Source organism: Empidonax traillii, unplaced genomic scaffold (genome assembly GCF_003031625.1).
Source record: "Empidonax traillii isolate 1590-97213 ecotype Southwest subspecies unplaced genomic scaffold, ASM303162v1 scaffold298:size702513, whole genome shotgun sequence".
Taxonomy (NCBI): domain Eukaryota; kingdom Metazoa; phylum Chordata; class Aves; order Passeriformes; family Tyrannidae; genus Empidonax; species Empidonax traillii.
Window position 1 is genome coordinate 664,999 of NW_020955491.1, and position 13,949 is coordinate 678,947.

Consider the following 13,949-nt stretch of genomic DNA (forward strand, 5'->3'; position numbering starts at 1 on the left):
GGCAGTGCTTTTATTTTTGTTAAAATAAAAGAATGACAATAATTAGAAAATGTCCTAGTAAATGCAGTTACCTTTAAGAATTGCTTCCAAGGGCTTGAGCAGTAGGCTTGGCAAATAGATTTGTAAGGAGGAGTTCATCTAAACCATGCTCTTTATAAGGCGTTTTTGCTTAAAAAGTGGATTGGGATCCTTCTGTAAGAAAGGCATATTATAAAAGCTAGTTCATGTTCTCTGCACGTTATTGTAACCAGAAGATAAGGAATATTTCCAGTTATATTTGTGGCATTTAGCCTCTTCCAAGGAATTCACATTGCTCTCCTAGAACCAGTGAAAATATTCCCAGCTTGCATACTACTAAAGCCTTTAAGGAATGGATTGAGCAGCTTTAAGCCACTGGCTCTCAAACAGGGTGCCTGACTTCCTCAGGATCTGAGAACCACCTTGTCAGCACAGGCAGTGGGAAGGGAGGGGCACAGAGATCTCCAAGGAAGTCTCTGGCGCTGTATGTGGTGGTGCTGTGCAGCTCTGCCAGCACATCAAACAGGGCGCTTAAATTCAAGCTGGCTGGTGAGCAGGTGTGGCCATAGAGGCTCCTGGCCTGGTGGTGCAGGGCGAGGGAGCAGAATGTTAGTTCTGTGGTGTTTCCCCTTGGCAGCATTAACCTCGTTTCAATAAGGGTTGCCTCCGACACAGCGATCGCCACAGCAGATGAAGTGTGTCTGACTCGGGATTTGAACAGTGGGCGGGTCTGGGCAGAGTGGGCTGATGGAACTGGTCATTCAAGGCTTCAGTGTTGAGAGTCCAGCGAGGCTCTAAAAGTACAGATGCAAGCTTGTGCATGGCCTGTGACTTCACAGCAGGTGCTTTCCTAGGTGGGTAATGTTGAACAAAAATTCTGATAATTCTTTTTAAGTGTCTTTCAGTTTATGTTCAATGAGAAGAGGGGGAAATATCTATTAAAATTAGTCAGCATAACTCTGTTTACATATTTATTAACACTTTTTCTCTTTTCCTTAAAATTGAACTTAAATTTTAGAGTGTTCTGCCCAAAACATGACCCAAGCAATAGGACCAGTCACTATGGTGAGTTTCTTTAATGCCTTCATTGATTTCATTTGTTCAAAAAGTTTGCATCCTACAATCACTAATTCATTTGAACAAAATAAATGTTACTCCACCTTCATATTGAGTGGTGGATTTCTGACCTTGCAGGAGTGGTTTGGTTGAGATCCACATGTATGCACAAAAATCAAAAAGGTCTTTTGAAGTATGTTTATATTTAGTTGAAGAATGCTTAAATTAATCTTCCCTAAATCTCCCTCAAAACTGACTTAAACCACCATGGACCTGATCCTTCTTGGAATTATTCTGACTCTGTTCTGGCAGGTAGACCCAGGCAGCTTGTAAAGTCCATGTGAGACAGGAGAGCCAGGTTTGCACTTGATTAGCAAAGAGAGGCTGTTATGGAAGAGGTCACCTTGAGATTTTATCTGTAGTTATGTTCAGACATTCACGTTTGCATCTTCTGTATTCACTGCAGTAGTTTCTAAAACAGAGCCTTTCATTCTGAAGGATTCCAAAGAGCTTTTTCAGTGTAACAAAAGGGTTATACAACCTGTTTAAGGATTGCTTCCTGTGCTACAGAAATGCAGCTTAGTTTGGCAGTCTTGATCCTTGCTGAATCAGAGGTAGCTGGAAATCTCACTGAATTAACCAGCCAAAGCTGGACTTTATTAATCTAATGCACGCAACCCTGCTCAAAGTGAAGTGGGTCCTAGACTAACCTTTACTGTGAAGTGAAGCTCAGTTGGACTGTGAGCATTCATGCTGAGAGTGGTGTGCTCCCTCTAGGGTCTAGCAAATTTTGACTAATCCTCTTGACAAAGTCCTGCTCCACCATGATGCCACTTAAGGGGTTATTTAAAGTTTTAGTCATAGTGTTTGGGGCTTCTTAGCCAGACATACGTCTGTTTAATATCTGATATTGCTGTGGTTCACTGACCAAATGCAGCTTCTTAGTTTACTTAGCAGCTCTGCTTTTTATTTATCCATAGTTCTGAGTTCTGACCTTCTTAAAATAATTTGATTTCTGTGGTCTAATGGTTGTCAGTCTCTTGGGTCTGTCCAGGGTCCCAACTGGTTTCCTGCCCCAGTACTGGACAGGGCAAGGATTGCTTTGTTTCCAGTATGAGATGAGATTAAGATATTAGGTCTAGCTCTGTAGACCACCTCCTTTATAAGGAGGGCTTAAATCTTACAAAGATGAATCACAGAATGGTTTGTGTTGGAAGGGACCTTGAAGGTCACCGTGTTCCAGTCTGCCTGCCACGGGCAGATACACCTTCCACTAGACCAGGTTCTCAAAGCCCCATCCAACCTGGCCTTGAATGCTTCCAAGGATGAAGCAGCCACAGCTTCTCTGGGCAACCTGTTCCAGTGCCTCACCACCCTCATAGGAAAGAATTTCTTCCTAATATCTCAACTAAACCTGCCCTCTTTCAGTTTGAAGCTGTTCCCCCTTGTCCTGTCATACATGCCCTTTGTACATACACGTACAAAGTCAGTTTTCAGCTTTCTTTTAGGCCCCCTTTAGGTACTAGAAGGTCTTTGTTTTTGTCAAATGTTGCACATACAATGTGCAATGCCTATTCCCTGAGAACAGAGCTTTCTCCTAGAGTTTTTCCAGAGGCACCTAATTTGGAGACCCTCTGAGAGGTAAATGGATTCTCTTGGCAGCGTCTGCCCTGCCTCCTAAATCAGCTTCTCCTACCTGTCTGAGAGAGTAGCTGTTCCCCAAGCCAAAGGTCTTTTGCTTATAAGCAGCTCTCAGATGCACACGTGGCACTTGGAATAGCTGGGGGAATCAGCTGGGGAATTGGCTGAAGTAGCAGGTGCTCCATCAGGGCCATCTGGGCAGGCAGGGACACCTGTGCTGAGTTGTGTGCAGGTCTGCACAGGGTGATGAGAGAGACAGGCTGGGATGGAAGTGCTCTGGCTTCATGGGAGTTCTGACTTTCAGGTTCCAACTTGGATAAAGGAACTCAGCTGTTCCTCCGGGGCAGGCTGAGCCAGCACTGGGCTGTGTGGGAGCACAAGCTGCCTCCCCAGGCCTGTTTTCCCCTGTAGCTTTAAGAAAATAGGGTCAAGGAACATCCCCTTGTTCTTTGTTGAGACAGTGTTCTTGTGCTGAATTGTCAGGGCTCTGCTGTTTGATTGGAAGCAGATAAGATGTCTTAGGGGTCAAGAACTCTCCTTGCAGCTCTACACATCAGGGACAGGAGGGCAGTTTGGGCTTGGAAGCAGGCTCAGACCTCTGCTTAACTGGAAATGTTGGATGTGGACAGAGTAAAGGCTGACATAGAGCAGCAGGCACTGTGCAGGGCAAGAGGGGCCAGGCTGCTCTTGTTGTATAAGACAACCTCATGGCAAATATCAGGGAGAGTTTAGAAAATCCCATCACATGTCAAAGATGTCATGCAAGGAACACTTTGTATCTACACCTGTGTCTCCTGGACGCAAATTAGGCCATGGGGCTTTATTTTGGATCAAGTCAGAGGCTATGGTTTTCTTTCACGCCATGAAAAATACAAATGTACGGCATCAGTACCCAAAGCCCAAACTTGTTTCAGCAGCCTCCTCGTACAACAGTGACACCTCATTCCTCTTGACAGGGTGATTTCTAACAGGAAAGACCTTACTAAAGTGCTGTCCAGAGGTTCTGGACTTAAATACGGAAGGGGGCATATAACCCCACTGCACTTAAAACCCTCAGGTTTTGTTGGGTGGTTGAACTCTTCTCAGGATTTGTCTGCTCCTGCCATGTCTTCCTTACTAGAGTTATTCTTCTCTGATACTGTAGCTGTTTCCAAAAGCTGCCAGTTAGGCTGCTGGCAAGAGGCTGGTGCATGCTAATGGAAAGGACACAGTGAAAGCAGATGTTTTTCCAGAGAATTCATACCATGTCACTGAAAACACTTCGTAGCATAAATAATATTCAAGTTACAAGTCAAACTGTTCTTGGAGATTTTCAGGGAGGGTTATTAGATCAATGAAAAACCTAATGCCATTTGTATATCTTTGGGACACCTAAAATAATTCTTTATGCAGTATTAATTTTGAGGGTGTATTAACATAAACAAGAGTTGTCTTTAAAAAAAAAAAAAAAGTAGTTTTTTATAAATTTGCTGGAAGTTTTTACTACTAAAGGTAGTGCTGCTGCCAGGGAGAATAAGTTCACTCTGCAACAATCAAAAATCTGTTGAGTTTAAAAGGTAAAGCGATATCCTAATGCTACAGTGATTTGCACTTTTTTCTTATGGTTCAGGATTGTAATTTTACTTAGATGGAAATAACGTGAATTCCACTGTAATGTCAGGTATTTGGGGAAGCTGAAACGTACTCTTGCCTTGCCACCCAAAGTGCCTCACTTGAGTAGCTTTTTGGGAAGAGAGAGAATTTGAATGATGTGTAGACGTCAGTCTGAGGTTGTTGCATTTGTTTCTTTGTTGTTTCTTGATTCCTAGGTGCAGCTAATAAGAAGAGAAGATACACACTGACCTCTCCTGCCATCACGGAAGAAATGGTAATTCTGAATCTCAGCAGTTCTAAAACAGGAACCCACATCTGCTACAGCAAAGGACTTATTTAATGAAGTATTTTGACTGTGTATTCAGAGAAAGACTTCCTCACAGAAGCAGTTTGCTTGTCCTTTACACCTGCCTTGTTTGGATCTTGCCATTCTGTCAAACCAAAACTGTTTGCATTTGGAGTCACTTCAGGCAGAGCCGGCACTGCCCTTGGGTAACGTGGCACAAATGCAGTAGAGCCCTCCAAACCAGGCTGACTCAGTGGCTGAGATCCTGGTATGGAGAGAAAGAGCTTCCCTTTGGGGGCTCCATTTCTTTGGAAGGACTACGCCCCTCAGGTTTGCTTATGGCTTGACACGACTTCCACAAAAAACTGCTCTGGATGAGTCAGTCAGCCTTTTAAACCTGCACTTGTTTGTGTGAGCACACTGTGCTCACGGGTAAGCCTGGCAGACTTTCATTGCAGATCAGGCAGTTCTGGACTCTGCAGATGGCCTTCCCAAGGGTTTGGAGCCATCAAGCAAACATCCCTCTGGTTGCAGGGGGAATTGTTTTACAGGCTGTTAGAAAACCTGTAGATAGAGCTTATTTTAAGTTTGGAGGTGATTCTCTTGGCTCTACAGAAGTGTGTGTGAGAATTCCCTTTGACATTTGGAGGGGTTGGGATCTCCTCTTTCTAGACAAACTGGTGTCCAGCTTTCCTTGGGGAAAATAGTCTGCCTTTCCCAGGTCTTGAGATTAAAGGGAGGTCACATGAGGGGATGTGGATGATCTATGCAGCATTTATGTAGTACTGTCATAAGGGTTGGTTATTTTTCTCCAAGAATTTCTCAGCTGGTATTATAACTTAGATTTGTTTGACCTGTTACCCACAGTATTGCTCTGTTTCTGGTCCTCTCCCATGCTACTGATCTCAGAAATCAATACAAACACTGCAAATAAAAAGCTGAGCGGTTCCAGGATTTATCACTGTGGGATAAATCGTTTACCACTGTGTAAGCAATGCATGTTTACACTGGTAGAGTTTTGGGACAGACCTGAAGAATTGTTCATAGTACTGTGGTATGACATGGAACAGGAGAGAATGACTGCATCCTGTCCAAAGGAAAACATCCCCCTTTTTCTTCCAGATCGTCCCTAGTATTACATCAGGTTTAGGGAGCTAAACATCATCTACCCTGGGAGTTAGCAATAGACATTTTTTTACTTTTCTGCTATTCGCAAATTAAATGATATGGGAGGGTGGTGTTTCAGGTGTTGGGCTTTTCTTAGTGTTTTTTCTTTGAAGCAGCTTTTGCTTCCATTTTAAAAATGGAATGTCTGAAGAGGAATATCGCTAGCTGTGCAGAGAAGCTGACTATTCACAGAAATGCAGGCTGCTTTCTATCTTTCTGATAATGAAAACAGCAGTAAATGTTAGTATGATGTAAAAATATATTGTTTTGATTGTCTTACAGAAAACAGAAGAGAAAGCAGAAGAAAACCATTTACAAATACTGAAAAGAAAAAACAACAGGCATAAAGGTGAGAATGACTGATAGCAGTGATGCTGCAAATGTACCTTCACTGTTCTCCTGAGACGAGTGACTGTCCAAGCTCTGGCATGGCAGCAGAAGTCTGATTTGCAGAATGACTGTGCAGCAAACAAATGTCTGTGGCTTGGCCGAGTGAGACTTGCTGTGTGATGTGAGCTGGTGATTCTCCTGAGAATGCCCCTGTTCTGGCTGCTGCGTTCAGCTCTCTGTCTCCTGCAAATGGGGGTGCCTCTGCCTCACCTCCCTGTTTTGTATCAGTTGAATTTAAAAGGGAATCTGTCCTCTTTCGCTTTGATCTCCTTGTCCTGAGCCTCTCCTGAAGGAGAGAGGTGAGTTCAGCAGGGTGGTGCACTGGAGTGGGATAGCTGAGGAGGTCCTGTGGGAGCAGCACCTTTTGAAGCCTGGGTGTACATAGGGTGCTTAACACAATATAGTATTTTACTGCATAAATAGGATATTACAACAGTGAAATGGACCACAGGACCCATCCTTCAGTGCTGCACTTTTCATGTTACCCCGAAGCTCCTGCTGCAATTGCTTGTTGGGATACTGCTGTCACCTGGAAGTTTGGAAGGTGCTAGTGGTGATTATTCACATCCCTGTGGATATGCTTAGTGTATGGGCATGGTATTTCAGGTGGCTGCCTACTGCTTTTTTCTGAATTTTTACTATCCCTGTAAAGAACAGGGAATCTATAAAGAATCCTGAAATACTTGTAGGGCATCACATGTAAGTGAGATGATGTTTCTTTTCTCACAAATGTCTTCAGTAAAATGTAGTGTTTTTAATGGAGACTGGCAGACTTCTTTGAACTGTCCCACAGCTCTTGCCTTTCGAACAGCCCATTGCATTGATGTTACTGAGACTTGCTGCTGACCTGCTGCTCCGAGATTAATTAAAAATAAGACAATTATTTCCCTATCAGTCCAAATCTGACAAAGTAGGTCCGTAAACTGGGCTGTAATGAACAAGTTGAATGCCTGGATCATTTGGAGTAAAAGTAGCTTTAATTTTTACCAAATCCAATACTGATTCACTTTGTGCACTGTTTTCTTTAGCCTGCTCAGTACATGGTGTGGTACTAAGGATTGGAAGAAAGACAAGCAAGACAAATCACTTGTTTCCTGCACAGGAGAGTTCCAGGAGTCTTTAGGAATGGCACATTAGAGTTACTGAGATATTTACTTTTGATGAACGAAGCTAAACGTAGAGCTTAAGGAATTTTACACCCAGCATAGTGCTTACATTTGCCAGACCACTTTCCCATTGAAAAGGGCTGCTTGGGTAGCTGGAGGAGCCAGAGATTTGCAGAAATATTTGTAAGTGGAGGGAGGATTTTGGCCAAAAAGTTTTGGTTTTAGTTACTGAAGAAAGGGAGTAAAGCCTGCTTTACGGATCACTTGTATGAGTGTGTTTTTGTGTTTTAACAGTCCAAATAGACCTTGTCAGGAAATGCAAACAAGCTGGGCTTCTAGATGACATATTTGAAGAGATGCTGGACACACTTCACCTGGCACAAGAAAAACTAATGGATGACAACACTTCAGAAACAGGTATGGAGACTCATGGGGGACTCAGCTTTCAAAGCAGAAATGCGGATCTGAATGCCAGGTACTTGGCCCTGGGCCACCTATCCTGGGCATGCTGTAGTGCTAAATATAATCCTGTCTTATTTCTGCAGCTGTGCAGTGGGCTGAGAATGACCTTCCATTTTAAATGACTGTTTAAAATTAAAATTCCAGGGAACTTCTTTTCTCAACATTATATAAGAACTGCCTTTGCATAAAGAATGCTATTTTATGCAAAGTAACCAAAGCATATGCATGGAAAGTGAAATTTCCCACCTGGATATGTCTTCCTTCACGAGCAGCTTGTGTGTGACATGACACCAGCTGCTGGAAGCAGCAATGAAATCTGGCACACATTAGAGATTCAGAGTCTGCATCACAAAGGAAACCTCTTAATGGTCAGTTGAACTCTGTGAGGTTTTTGTATTTTGCTTCAACAGAAGCTTCAGGTATAAAATTGAGGCATTAATTCTTGGATAGTTTTTAACACTGAACAGGAATAGCTCTGTCCCACATCACATGATCTGTCAGGGGGAATTGGTACGGTCAGCCCTGCCATCACGCAGTCCTGACACAATGGAATGGAATATGACTTAAGTATATTGCTCTTTTTTAAATGGACTGTTCATGTGGTGCAGACCTAAAAAAGGGAAGTATTTTCTGTATAAAAGTAAAAAGAAAGTAGAATTGACAACTTGATCCTTCTTTCTCAATATAGGTTGTATGAGAAGGAAGACATCCTAAAACCTCAAGCAATCAGTGTGATGGAAAATAAGTAACTACTGGTTTGTGTTACTTCTAATGTAGGGCTCTGTAAGCCTTTACTCAGTAATATTAAATCAATTTATCTCTTTCCCCAGAGTATGAAGAGACAGTAATGGCACTGTTTGACTGTGGACTGTTTGAAAATATACTGACAAATATTCATTCAGGTATGTGGAGAAAAGCTGTCAGAGCAGTAGCAGTTGGTCTCGGTTTTGGCACTGAAGTCATTCTTCTGAGAATTTTGATAAAGTGATCATTTAAAATGAAAATTCTGAGGAACTTTTTTTTCAGTATTATGTAAACTCTTGAATGAAAGCCATTGCTACCTGAATCTTTAGAAATACATTATGCCAATTTTGCTGAAGGGGGCGGGCAACTCACAGTTCCACAGTTTTAAAAGACCAAAGGGTCTCTGCCCCAGAGGAACTCCCCTCTCCTGCAGCTTATTTTGGTTCCTTCTCTGCAGCCTCTCTTCAGCAGCTTGCCTGTGTTACAGTTCTGCTGCTGCCTGACAAGTGTTCAGACTAATACCTTTAACTGAAACACAACAGCCAAACGCTGGCAGAACTTACCTGGGCCTGGTGGCAATTGTAACATGCTTTGAAAAACAAGATGAGAATGCTCAGAGTGAAACGGAAACAAGGAAGTGGTTGCTTGGGACTACCAAGTGTGGAAGGAAACTCGAGGGCTTGGACTCCACTCTCAGCTGTTTTAAGCAGCAAGGCTAAAACTTTTTCAGGCAGGCGAGTCTCTTGCTCTGATTTCCCTCTCTAACTTTTAGCAGCCCTTTTCTAACTTCGCTTTTACTACAGTGAAAGGGGCTTTAATTATCTAACACTGTGGCTCAGTGTGTAAAGGCAGTGTTTGCTGTTTTCCCTTCACTTGACTGGAAAAGTGAGGCTTCCCCTTTAGTTTCCCAGTTTTGCATTTAAATCCCTTTTTCAGCAGTGGGAGTGTCTGGTGTTGCAGTTGTCTGACACAAGGTTCTGCCAGTGCCTCATCTGAGGGCATTAAAACATCCCTGCTTGGAATTCCTCATGTGACACAACCTTGGATCATACTTGTTTCTTTCTCAGCTGCATCAATTATTTCACCTTCTTCTCAGCTGGCAGGTGAATTTCTTGATATTGGTACCTACGTGCACACAACCATGTGATTCTCCCAGTTCCCCATGACTCCGACAGCTCAGTTCTTCCTGAACCACACAATCTTCTTTTCTGATGCCACTGTCCTCCATTTCAAGGTCAACACTAAAAACACACATAAAGGCTGGTTCCAAAACTGATTGAAGAGGAGCTCTTAAAATGAACCAGTGAGAAAGGAATGAAAGTGGGACTGTAGGGAGAGAAGGAAATCACCGGCTTTTTTTTGTTTTGGTTTGGGTTTTTTGTTGTTGTTTGTCATCTGCCTTACAAGCTTTAGATAAGGAGTCTCTGTGGTGATGTACTAAGTCACGGAAGACTAGTATAAATGCCATGTCTTCTTTGATATTTTCCTGGAGCTGATGATTTTGGGTCATCTGACACGCTTTACCTTCAATCCATTTTTGCATTTTATTTTTTTCATTTGTTGCATTATCATGCAAACCCTGTTGTAAAGCCTTAGGTGTCAGCACAGCAAGGTTACTCTGAACTGTAACTGTTGATACTGCTAATCTGAATTCCTTTTATATGCAGGGATACAGAGTTCTCTTGCAGCTTGCAGCTTTACTACAAACGTGTCTGCATGTAAAACCTTCCCTATGGGACATGCTACCACCTCAGCAGCAGTTTCAGATTTCTAGGTTAGAGATCCTTGTCCTCTCCTCCAAAGAAAAGTGACTTCCTTTAGTTTTGCTTTCAGTTCTATTGTGCATCCTGCTTGGGAAGATACCTCCATCAGCTTTTATTTCCTCTGGGCTGGTCAGCTGTCTGTCCAGTAGCTTTTGAGCTCCTCAGTAGTGTTTGTTTTTAGGGGAACTGTAGCAGCAAATTCTGCAATTCAGCTGCACAGACAAAGGCCACGATTCTTAATTTTGAAACTGTTATTTCCTCCACTGAGCATCCCACAGCACTTGTCTTACAGAAGAGCAAGGGCAGCCCTTCCAGGCCTGTGTCCCTCAGGCCATTCCTTATTTTACAGAAATACATGTTCTTTCCCTTTAAGGTCATTTCCTCTATGAGGTAGAAGGTTTCCAATCTGTTATCTGCCTCCCTGTGGAAGCACTGCCACAGGCCAGTCATTCCCGTCCCTGACATCTTTTTCTGGGCTTTTTCTATTTCTGCCACAGCCTTTTGGCAGAAGAGAAAGTAAGCTGTATGTCTGAGCTGTACATCTTCCATCTGTAGATCACCCAAATGCTGAATACATCCTCACCGGACATTCTTAGTTGGAAGGGACCCACGAGGACCCTTGAGTTCAGCTCTGAAGTGAACAGCCCCTATGGGGATTGAACCTGCAACCTTGGCATTACTAGCACTGTGCTCTAACCAACCTGTTTTGTTTGTTTCTCATAAGTTATTAATTCATATCCAAATAGTCTCTAAGAGGTTGTGTTTTTTTTCAGCTTTCACTTGTATATGTCCAACTTTTTCTTCAAGTACGTGCCTGCTAGTTCATAGTACCTCAGGGAAGTGCCATGAAGGCTGCCTGCCCCCCGCCCCTGCAGTGAAGGGGACTGTTTCCATTGTGGATTTGTCCACTGTTGAGCTGCTAAACCCTGTGAAGGGGCAGGCACAGGTTTTTGGGGGCAGCAGGGGGAAGTGCTGTCAAATAGTGGTGTCACCTGATGGGAGAGAGAAGGAGCCATCTGCTTCTCTTCAGTCAGAGCAAGCATGGGGCACCAATGATCTGCTACCCAGAATTTTCCTTGGGCAGCAGGCACCACTGTCATTCTGGAGCCTGTTTCCAACACCCACACCCAACTTTGGGTAATGTACTTAGAAACGTGCACGTACATAATCTTTCACGTACACGCACAGAGAGCAGCAGTTACGGGCTTTCTGATTGCAGAGGAAGAAGCAGCAGGAAGGTGGAAGGCCAAAGGTGCTTTGCTTTTTTCTTTTTTAATCAGTTAAGGCTCTGTAATTCCAAATGTCATGGAATAAACATCTGGAGATAATTTCCCCACTCTAACCCTTTGGAGACATCCTCTTTCCCCCAAAAGAGAAAAAAATATATTCAGTTTGTATAAAATGTCTTTTCCTTCTTACTGGAATGTGAACTCTTGACATTCTCACAGACTGCAAAAAACTCATTTTTTGTTCACAGACCAACCTTGCTGCTCAGAGGTCACCATCACCTCTGTCTGTCTTGTTGACCGAACAAAGCAGGTGCTTCATTTAAAACTTGCAATTAACACTGTAAGGTTACGGTAATGCTGCTGAATACTGGCAAGGCGTGTTACCAAGATCTCACTGACTTCAATAATCTTTAACATTAGGAAAATGGAAGCAACAGAGAGAAGCAGAAATGCAGTCAGGCAGAGCTTTGCAAATAAGGTAAACAACTTGGTTAATCCCATCAGGGTACTGTCAATAACAATTTTGCCAGAAGCAGGAGAATTAAATGCTCGAGTTGTGGGTTTGAGCATCGAGCTGTTGAGTGCAGTTGTCCAAATCATCTCTTTTTAGGTTTAATTGTCTTGTATGCTAAAATCTGCTAGTAAATTTGCTTCAAGACTGTAATTCAGAGATGTTATCTTGAAGATTTAAAATGCATCTTTTTCCCATAGAAATGGAATCTGAAAAGGGAATTGTTAAAGTTCATATGCCAGTTAGCACTGGGTTAGTAACTAAACCAGTAATTTTTACATACACAGTGATGGTTTAAATTTAATCTCAAAAGCAGCTACATTATGGATTTTGTTAGGTGGATGACAAAGTATGCAAACACTGCTTTGTGCTTTCTTAGATGCACCAGTCAGGCTCCTTTTTTCCAACACGTGGTCCAGCTCTTCATAAAGAGCCAAGGCGTACAGAGTGGTGGGTTAAAGATGTTGCTGAAGAAAGCAGAGGTTTTACTGTAGTTTAAACTAAGCATCTGTAGCCTCTGCCGTGTTTATGCATATGTAACATGTATTTTAAATTAAAAATAGTTATGTACGAATAAAGGCTTCTATCCTTTTCTTTTTCGTAATAGGAACAGAAGAAAAAATACAGGAACTTCTAGAAAACAGAAAAAGACTGGATCACAAGATTGAGCTACTGCAGGACTTAAAAGAAGTCCTTCCGACCCCAGAGAGCACAGCCAGTACATCTAGTACGGTGTCTGAATAACACTTAAGTCTGTCTGTAATGGTGTCAAATATTTAGGATTTTCTAATGATAGAAACCCTAGAGCACATGTGGTCCATGTCTAAGAAATTTCCCACTCCCAAGACAGGAACACAAGTAAGAACTGGGTCTTATATGCATTTTTTATACCTCAACAGTGCAATAATTTTAAGTTCTTAAAATTTCCAAATCTTCATCTTCAGATTTTACTGTGCAGTACATCAGTGTTACACACTAAATTTAGCTTTTTTTAAACCCTCCAGTAAAGACTTTTTGCTCAAAGACAAGGGAACATCAGCTGCAACAGAACACTTGTAAGAGTCACTTTAACTGTGAGCCCTCTCTTGGCTGGGCCATAGCTGCTTCACTGTGTCTAGACAGTGATGTTTTCAGGATCATATTGGTGCTTTGGCTTTCCAAAGAAGATAAAGGAGCAGAACTTGCACTTGAAGCCTTCTGAGTTATGAACAGGAGGGAGTTGAATTAAAAATCCCAAGTTATTCTTGCTTGACTGGTCAATGTGTAAGTAGTTCTGCTGTAATGGCAGTGGTGAAGCAGTGTTCACAGGTGGACCAAACCCCGTTGGGCATTATACTCAGAACATGTACAACGTCAAAAGGATCAGTGATCTGGGCCTTCCTTTCTCCATTAAGGAAGGATCCACCTTCCCTGTGTTTTGCCTTTAAAAAGTTGTTTCAATACAGAAAAGCATCGTTTAGCTACAAAAGGCTAAATTAACAAAATAAAACATTTTTTTCAAAAAAGTTGTGTGTGGAGTTGTGGTCACTAGCCCTTCTGCTACATAGGATGTGGCCAAGGAGGAAGAGCAGTGTCAGGCCCTGCTTTAACCACCCCTTGCCTCAGTAGGAAGCAGAGCAGCACCAGAGCGCTCCACTGCTCTCTTGGTTTCATGACAAGTGTAACATCTGTTACAACAGCTGTACTCTGTGCCTGACCACTCAGAATTCCTAAAGGGAGCTTGTTCTGTAGGATGGCATGTATCAATAAGCACAGAATAACAATATTCAAAACGAGCTCTTGAACTATTAACTGTGCCCCCTGGAACAAATACTAGTAATTCTATTTGCTTATGGAGTTCAGGCCTGCTGCCTCCCTGGGCCTAGAAGCACCACCAGCTTATGGCCCAAGCCCAGGACTCGAGTGCCACTCAGAGCAATTCTGCCTAGAAAACCCCCACCTAAAACAAAAGTGCTTTAACGTGGAGCTCTGTTATTAAAAATA

At 42.6% G+C, this 13,949-nt stretch overlaps 1 protein-coding gene across 1 annotated transcript in view; it reads left to right on the top strand.

The window, feature by feature from the left end:
- LOC114060918 (histone-lysine N-methyltransferase SETDB2-like) overlaps nt 1-13,462 on the top strand; it is a 47,004-nt gene extending 33,542 nt beyond the window's left edge. Inside the window, exons 19-24 of the mRNA XM_027890798.1 lie at nt 908-1,083; nt 4,524-4,582; nt 6,044-6,110; nt 7,552-7,674; nt 8,550-8,621; nt 12,574-13,462. Of these exons, the coding sequence (XP_027746599.1) occupies nt 908-1,083; nt 4,524-4,582; nt 6,044-6,110; nt 7,552-7,674; nt 8,550-8,621; nt 12,574-12,710 (634 nt within the window). The 3' untranslated portion in view covers nt 12,711-13,462. The remainder of the gene's footprint in view (nt 1-907; nt 1,084-4,523; nt 4,583-6,043; nt 6,111-7,551; nt 7,675-8,549; nt 8,622-12,573) is intronic.
- The last annotated feature ends 487 nt before the right edge of the window (nt 13,463-13,949 follow it).